Below are 9,380 nucleotides of genomic sequence, written 5' to 3'. Positions count from 1 at the left end.
CTAGGACGTAGTGGGTGCCTAACACCTTCCCATTGCGTAATTTACCCCTTACCCAGACTCTCTGATCTTTTCATTAGTTTTCTATGTGTAAAACTTCTTAGGCTTTTGTTCGCTTTTTAGCCAGTCCTTTGGATAAATAAAAGTGCGGTGGCGACTCGATTCATTGTATGCTTTGCTTTTGATTTAATCAATAAATCATATAGCGACGAATACACCGCTACAGAAAAGTGGCGACTCTGCTGGGGACTAATCCTTGGTGGTATTGCCTACTTTTCACCCTTGTTGTGTGATATATTATTATTTGTTATATGACATATTTTTGTACCATTTGGGATGACTGTATTGATTGTAATGTTTGAATTGCTTGATATACAATTGCTGTTTGCTTTGGTGATCTGTGAGATGAGTTCTATACCCGAACTCGAGTGCATTCTAGGATAGGAGAATGGCATAGTCTTATTGACTGGTGTGGAGTATTCCTTAGCCAGTTGACTTGCGAGTCCACTCACTTGGTGGAGGTCATGTTGGATTAATAATGTCACACAAGTTATTTGTGGTTAGGCATTATTCTTTCAATCATGTGCCGCAGAAGCCAAGGACCGTAGTTTACCAAGCCCATCTTGGCCTTTTTCTTAGGACGTAGTGCGGAGGTCGTTCAGATGTAAGTTCTGATGCGATTGTTACGCGATACTACACTCATAAGAGTTTCTCTTGAGAATATTTTTGGAATACGAGTATTCGTTCCTCCGATAATATTCGAAAGATGGAACGATGATTATGGGAACCTCTGGTAGAACATGTCTGGCAGGTTTAAACCCTAGTACACTCCCTTTGGGTGGTTCTTAACCGAACTCCATGCTCGTGACTCTCAGCAAACCCGTGATTCGTGGTTGAGTCGTTCAGACAACCTTAATATCAATGGAACCTGGGTGTTGATCAGGTATAAAACCTAAATCCCCCAAAACGGATGGTTGATATTAAGGATGTTCGAGCCGGTTCATGTACCGTTAATATCAATGGAACTTGGGTGTCGATAAGGTGAAAACCTAAATCCACCAAAATGGATGATTGATATTAGGGATACAATGAGCTTTCCCATGACCTTTGTTTGGTGTGACTTGTTTGATCCTTGAGTGTGATTGTTGCATTCATGCATTCATGCATTCATCTGCACTTCATGTCATCAAAAAAAAAAAAAATTTTCAAGGAACTTAAAAGGGTTTATTTGCAAAATTTTCAGACATGGAAAGACCAAAAAGGCATACGAAGAAGTACAGCTTTAGACAGCCCGATGTAAAAGAGTTAAGGAATCTGACATCTTATGTATTAGATCCCTTGGGTTTCAAAGCTCGCTATGGGAAGCTTCTGCCTCTGCTGACTACTCAGGTTGATGAAGGGTTGATGAGTACTCTAGCCCAGTTTTATGATCCGCTGTATCATTGCTTCTCATTTCCGGATTTCCAGTTGCTGCCTACTTTGGAGGAGTATTCTCATCTCATTGGGATTCCGATTCTGGATCAAGTGCCGTTCAGTGGCCTAGAGAGTATTCCGACTGCTCGAGAGATTGCCAACTTGTTGCACATAGATGAAGATTTGATTAGGGCTAATCTGACTACCAAAGGCGGAATTCAGGGTTTTCCTTCCGAGTTCCTCATTGCTCAAGCTACCTTTTATGGGAAGGCCATGAGTGAGGATGCCTTTGAGGCTTTGTTTGTGCTGCTCATCTATGGATTGGTGTTGTTTCCCAACTTCGACAAGTTCGTGGACATGAACGCCATTAGGATCTTCTCAGTTCTTAATCCCGTTCCGACTTTGTTGGGCGATGCCTATGTCTCTTTGCATCTGAGGAACGCAAAGGGTGGAGGAGTTATTGTCTGCTGTCTACCTCTGCTGTACAAGTGGTTTATTTCGCACTTGCCGCAGACAGTTGCTTTCAAGGAGAACAAGGGATGTCTACGGTGGTCTCAGAGACTTATGTCTCTCACCAATGATGATATCACTTGGTATGATCGCGTGTATGATACCGTCCAGATCATTGACTATTGTGGTGAATTCCCTAATGTGCCTCTTCTTGGCACATGTGGTGGGATCAGCTACAATCCTATTCTCGCACGACGTCAGCTTGGGTTCCCCCTAAAGGATAAACCTCATAACATTCTGTTAGAAGGTGTATTCTTTCAGGAGGGTAAAGATCCCCAAGGCCTGAAAGCCAGATTTGTCCGTGCTTGGCGCAGTATTCACAAGAAGAGTAGGAATGAGTTGGGTCCAAAGAACTGCATTGCTTTGGAGCCATACACCTCTTGGGTCAGACAGAGAGCTGCCGTGTACTTGATGCCATATGATCATCCGAGACCTACACCGTTGGATGTGGCTGGGCCTTCAACCCTCCCTACCCAACGTGTAGAGGAGTTGAGAGAAGAAGACCTTTCACGTGCTTGGATCCGTGAAAGAGAAGAATTGCTTCAGCAGCTTAAGGAGAAGGACGCTATGATTGAGTTCCTCGAGCATCGAGTGATCGACGATCCGAACGACACTTGGACCTCTCTGCTTCCTCAGTCTTCCAAATTCTGGAAGAGGAGGTATGATCGACTTGCAAAGGAGAAAGCAGACATGGAAGCGGCCTATGAGAGAGAGATCAAGAAGCTGTGTACTTCTCGTCTTCCAGCATCCCGAGCTTCTAGGGATCCATAGGATGTTTATTTCCCTTTTCTCTTTGTAATGATCAAAAATGCTGTACTTCTTTGTCTCGATATATTGAATGAAATATTTTCCATGAGAAATTAAAATGCTTTAACTATTCAAAATATTGCAAATAATACCCTAAGGGTTCCTTGAAAATAAATAAAGCATCTGCACAAGCATTTCATGCATCATTTTTGCATAAGCAGGTACCCTTTGTTTCTGGTCTTCTTGTCCTAACTCTGTGTTCTTCATTTATTTTGAAGACAAGCTGACTCACCGGTATTATACTCGAGTCAATTCTGCAAGAGTCATGGAGCAGCTAGAACAAGAGAACAGAGAACTGAAAGAAGAGGTCGCCAGACTTGGCGCTTTGATGGAGCAACTCCTCGCTGCTCAAAATCAACCTGCTCAAACGCCTGCAACTCCTGCCCAGAGGACGGTCATCTCAGAGGTCGCCACTTCGACTGTGCCAGCCAGTGCTCAGGTGCCCAATGCTATGCCACCCGGGTTCCCTTGGGGGATGCCTCCAGGTTTTATGCCTGATCGGCCTGCTCCAACTTTTGCTCACATGCCGGCATCTAGCCCGGTCCCTGTTCCCGTTCCTCCTGTCGTGCATACCATGCCAAGGGTAGACGACACCATCTATCACTCCGAGCCGTCTGAGGGCCCGGACGTTTATGAAAAGATGGACGCCATGAACGACCAATTCCTTGAGCTGAGAAAGGAATTGAAGACTCTTCGAGGTAAAGATTTTTTCGGCAAGTCTGCTACCGAGTTGTGCCTTGTTCCCGGTGTGAAGATACTGATTAAATTCAAAGTACCTGCCTTTGAAAAGTATAAAGGGAACACCTGTCCACTTGCTCACCTGGTCATGTACGCCAGGAAGATGTCTACCCAGACTGATAATGATCAGCTTCTGATTCATTATTTCCAAGACAGTCTGTCTGGTGCCGCGCTCAGATGGTACATGAGCTTAGACAGTGCCAATATCAGATCCTTCAACGACCTTCGCGAAGCCTTCGTCAAGCATTATAAGTATAACGTCGATATGGCGCCTGCCCGAGATCAACTCAGGTCCATGTCGCAGAAGGACAAGGAAACGTTCAAGGAGTATGCCCAGAGATGGCGAGAGCTGGCAGCTCAAATCACTCCACCGCTGGAGGAGAAGGAAATGACCAAGATCTTCTTGAAGACTCTTGGCTCATTCTAATATGAGCGGATGGTAGCAAGCGCTCCCTCTGATTTCACCGAGATGGTGAACATGGGGATGCGTCTTGAAGAAGGTGTCCGTGAAGGACGATTGGCGAAGGATGAGAGCTCTTCCTCTAAACGATATGGAGTGTTTAAGAGGAAGGATGGGGAAGCACATGCTATGCAATCCCATCCCAAGCACAGAAGACCCTCTGCTCAGAGGAAGCCCGCACGTCGTGCCGGTCATCAGCACCAGGTGGCTCATATAGCACCTGTCTTTAAAGACAATGCTCAGCAACATCAGCAATATCAGCATCAGCAACAATATCAACAGCCTCAGTATCAGCAACAACCTCGTCCACAGCAACAGGCTTACCAGCCTCGTGGCAGTACAACCAATCAAGCTAACTTGGGTTATGATAGGAAGAAGATCAGCTTCGATCCAATTCCTATGACATATGCAGAGCTTTATCATTCCTTGTTGGAAAGGAAATTGGTTTCTCCCAGGGATCCTCCTGCCATTCCTGCAAATCCACAATGGTGGTATAAACTAGATCAGCATTGTGTTTACCATTCCGGTGCTCCGGGCCACAACATTGAGAATTGCTACCCACTCAAGACTAAGGTTCAAGACCTTATGAGATGTGGAATCTTGAGTTTTGAAGATTTGGGCCCGAATGTCACCAAGAACCCATTGCCTGCGCATGGGAAATCTGTTAATATGGTTCAGGAATGCCTTGGGAAGTACAAGGTCAGGTATGTAAGCCACATTAGGCAGTCGTTGGTTGAATTACATCGTTTGCTGTGTCAGTACAGCTACTTGGAGCATAACCACGACAAGTGCCGCGTCTGCTCGGTTAACCGCTTGGGTTGCGATCAAGTACGAAGAGAACTCCAAAAGTTGTTGGATGAGGGAACCATTGAGATTCTGCAGAATCGCAATGTTGACAAAGACGAGCCTGAGGTGAATGTGATTTCACCAGTGTTCAAGCTTCCCGAGCCTGTTGTTATTCGTTACAATAGCAGCAAGCCGAAGGCTTCCCCTTCTTTGGTCATTAAACCTGCAGGCCCTGTGCCTTACTCTTCAGACAGAGCCGTACCATTCAGATATAATCCTGTCGCTGTGCAAGATGGGGTAGAAGTGCCTTTACCTTCAACTTCCGTGACCAACGTCGCTGACGTAAGTGGGTTGACCCGAAGTGGTCGTGTGTTTTCTGCGCCTCCTAAGGCTGTTGCTTCTGATACGGTTGAGCGTCCGGTTGGGACTGCTGTGAATATTCAGAATCAGGCACGTGATGTTGCCAAACCATCCTCCTCTGTACAAAAAACTCCCGTTTCTTCAGTTGGCCCGAGTGGCATTGTAGATGAAGAATCTGATGAGATGCTGAGGCTCATCAGAAAGAGTGAGTACAACGTTGTAGACCAGCTTCTACAAACGCCATCCAAGATTTCCATTCTTTCTCTGCTGCTGAATTTGGAACCCCATAGGGAGGCTCTGCAGAAAGTCTTGGATCTGGCGTATGTTGATCACGACGTCACCATTGAGCAATTTGATAGTATTGTTGCAAACATCACCGCTTGCAACACTTTGAGCTTTTGTGACGCTGATCTCCCTGAGGAGGGAAGAGACCACAACATGGCTTTACATATCTCCATGAATTGCAAATCTGATGCAATGTCCAATGTGCTGGTGGACACTGGATCTTCTCTAAATGTATTGCCAAAAACCACACTCTCCAGATTGTCATATCAAGGTCCTCCCATGAGGCAGAGTGGGGTTGTTGTGAAAGCATTCGATGGGTCGCGTAAGACCGTGATTGGGGAAGTTGATCTCCCAATCAAAATTGGACCAAGTGATTTCCAAGTTACCTTCCAGGTAATGGATATCCACCCATCTTATAGCTGTCTCTTAGGCAGACCATGGATTCACGAGGCTGGCGCCGTGACATCCACCCTACACCAGAAGTTGAAATTTGTCAAAAATAAGAAATTGGTTGTAGTAGGGGGAGAAAAGGCTCTCCTGGTTAGCCATTTGTCTTCTTTCTTGTATATTGACGCTGAGGATGAAGTTGGAACGCCGTTCCAAGCTTTATCTATTGATGAACCAATCGAGAAGAAGTCTCCTTCATTCACTTCCTACAAAGATGCGAAGCTGGCCATTGAATGTGGTGCAGTTGCTGGATTAGGGAAGGTGATTGAACTTGAAGACAAAAGATCCCGGGCTGGCATTGGCTACTGTTCTGGGGCATGTAATGAGCAAGGTTTGTTCACAAGTGGAGGATTCATCCATGCTGATCAACCTGAGGAGGAAGTTGCTGCTATCTTGGAAGAGGATGCAGAAGACGTGAACAACTTCGTTATTCCTGGTGGTGTCTGCCACAATTGGGTCGCTGTAGATGTTCCTACAATCATCCATAGATCAGAGTAATTGTTCACTTTGTTTAAAACCCTTCTCCCATGCCAAAAGGAGAAGTGATGACATTGTTGGCAAAGCATATATACAATGATGTTTTCATTCAATTAATGCATTGTTAAACATTTGTTTTTCCTTGTTTTCACTTTTTGCTTTTTTGCATGAAATCAGTGATCACAAAAAACCCATAAAAAAACAAGAATAAAAACAATCTTTTTCATCTGCATAATGGTTTGTTTGTTTAAATGCTAAAAGTTTTTCATTAACCAAAATCATTATGCAGGTTGATCTTAAAACCCATTGAACATAATGATCCAACGCCATCTCCCAATTTTGAATTCCCTGTATTTGAGGCAGAGGAAGATGACGTTGAGGGGATTCCTGATGAGATTACCCGTCTCCTTGAGCACGAAGAGAAGATCATTCAGCCGCATCTCGAAGACTTGGAAACAGTCAACTTGGGGTCTGAGGATTGTGTTCGCTTGGTGAAGATTGGGGCACTTCTTGAAGGGTCTGTCAAGGAAGATTTGATTAGTTTGCTACGAGAATATTCAGATATCTTTGCTTGGTCCTATGAAGATATGCCGGGTTTAGATACAGATATTGTGCAACATTTCCTGCCTTTGAAGCCTGAGTGCGTGCCTGTGAAGCAGAAGCTCAGAAGAACTCATCCAGATATGGCAGTGAAGATCAAAGAGGAAGTTCAGAAGCAAATTGATGCGGGGTTTCTGGTGACTTCTACATATCCTCAATGGGTGGCCAATATTGTGCCTGTTCCTAAGAAGGACGGAAAAGTCCGTATGTGCATCGATTATAGAGATTTGAACAAAGCTAGCCCGAAAGACGATTTTCCTCTACCACACATTGACATGTTGGTAGACAATACAGCTAAATTCAAAGTCTTTTCCTTTATGGACGGATTTTCCGGATATAATCAAATCAAGATGGCACCAGAGGATATGGAGAAGACAACATTCATCACACCTTGGGGAACATTCTGTTATCGAGTGATGCCCTTCGGTTTGAAGAACGCCGGAGCCACGTATCAACGAGCTATGACTACCTTGTTTCATGATATGATGCACAAGGAGATAGAGGTCTACGTTGATGATATGATTGCTAAGTCCCGAACGGAAGTTGAGCATATTGAGCATTTGTTGAAGCTTTTTCAACGTTTGAGGAAGTTTAAACTTCGCCTGAATCCGAACAAATGTACATTTGGAGTCCGTTCTGGCAAGTTGTTGGGTTTTGTGGTAAGTGAAAGAGGTATTGAGGTTGATCCCGCAAAGGTCAAAGCAATACAAGAGATGCCTGCACCCAAAACTGAGAAGCAAGTCCGAGGTTTTCTTGGCCGCTTGAATTACATTTCCAGATTTATATCCCACATGACTGCCACATGTGCGCCGATATTCAAGCTCCTCCGGAAAGATCAGTCTCATGATTGGACCGAGGATTGCCAGAAAGCTTTCGACAGTATCAAAGAATATCTGTCTGAACCTCCGATCTTGTCTCCGCCTGTGGAAGGAAGACCTCTGATCATGTATTTGACAGTTCTTGAAGACTCGATGGGTTGTGTACTCGGTCAACAAGATGAATCAGGGAAGAAGGAATTTGCTATATACTACCTCAGTAAGAAGTTTACTGATTGTGAGTCTCGGTACTCTATGCTTGAGAAGACGTGCTGTGCTTTGGCTTGGGCTGCTAAGCGTTTGCGCCAGTACATGATAAATCATACAACTTGGTTGATATCCAGAATGGATCCGATTAAGTATATCTTCGAGAAGCCTGCTTTAACTGGGAGGATTGCCCGTTGGCAGATGTTGTTGTCTGAGTATGATATTGAGTATCGAGCTCAAAAAGCTATCAAAGGTAGTATCTTGGCTGACCATTTAGCGCACCAGCCGATCGAAGATCATCAGCCTGTTCAGTATGACTTCCCGGATGAGGAGATTCTGTATTTGAAGATGAAAGATTGTGATGAGCCTACACTTGATGAAGGTCCGGAACCTGGTTCCAGATGGACGATGGTGTTTGATGGCGCTGTTAATCAATATGGAAATGGAATTGGGGCAGTGATCATTACTCCTCAAGGTTCACACATTCCGTTTACAGCAAGGCTAACTTTCAAATGCACGAATAATATGGCGGAGTATGAAGCCTGTATTATGGGACTTGAAGAATGCATTGATTTGAGAATCAAATATCTTGATGTGTATGGTGATTCGGCCCTGGTTGTTAATCAGATCAAGGGTGAATGGGAGACGAATCAACCAGGTCTCATCCCATATAGAGATTATGCAAGGAGAATTTCAACATTCTTCACAGAAGTTGAATTTTATCACATTCCTCGAGAGGATAATCGGATGGCAGATGCTCTTGCTACGCTTGCCTCCATGATTGTGGTCAGACGGTGGAATGATGTCCCCAATATTACTGTGATGCGCTTGGACAGACCAGCTCACATATTTGCAATCGAAGAAGTGAAAGATGACAAGCCTTGGTATTTTGATATCAAGAATTTCCTCCAGAACCAGGTCTACCCGCCTGGGGCATCTGTGAAAGATAGGAAAACTTTGAGAAGGTTGTCAGGCAGTTTCTACCTCAGTGGTGAAGTGCTGTATAAGAGAAATTTTGATATGGTTTTGCTCAGATGCGTGGATAGACACGAAGCAAACCTGTTGATGACTGAGGTCCATGAGGGTTCATTTGGTACTCATTCCAATGGACATGCCATGGCTAAGAAGATGTTGAGAGCAGGCTACTATTGGCTGACAATGGAGTCTGACTGTTGCAAGTATGTGAAGAAATGTCACAAGTGTCAAATTTATGCGGATAAGATTCATATTCCTCCGACACTTCTGAATGTGATTTCATCACCATGGCCTTTCTCTATGTGGGGAATCGACATGATCGGCATGATTGAGCCGAAAGCGTCCAACGGACACCGGTTTATTCTCGTAGCAATTGATTACTTCACCAAATGGGTTGAAGCCGCTTCGTACGCGAATGTAACCAGGCAGGTGGTTGTGAAGTTTATCAAGAACCAGCTGATTTGCCGTTATGGTGTGCCAGAGAGGATCATTACTGATAATGG

At 44.6% G+C, this 9,380-nt stretch overlaps 1 protein-coding gene across 1 annotated transcript; it reads left to right on the top strand.

Annotated features, from left to right (window-relative positions):
• Positions 1-7,740: 7,740 nt before the first annotated feature.
• On the top strand, positions 7,741-8,952 carry LOC127121453 (uncharacterized; the record flags this gene model as incomplete). Its single annotated transcript, XM_051051940.1, has 1 exon — positions 7,741-8,952. A coding segment is annotated over one exon (1,212 nt), but the record flags the coding sequence as incomplete, so codon positions are not given.
• Between the last annotated feature and the right edge of the window lie 428 nt (positions 8,953-9,380).

This window comes from Lathyrus oleraceus, chromosome 2 (assembly GCF_024323335.1).
Source record: "Lathyrus oleraceus cultivar Zhongwan6 chromosome 2, CAAS_Psat_ZW6_1.0, whole genome shotgun sequence".
Taxonomy (NCBI): Eukaryota; Viridiplantae; Streptophyta; class Magnoliopsida; order Fabales; family Fabaceae; genus Lathyrus; species Lathyrus oleraceus.
The sequence above is the reverse complement of the archived record's forward strand: the minus strand, read 5'-3'. Positions and strand labels throughout refer to the sequence as shown.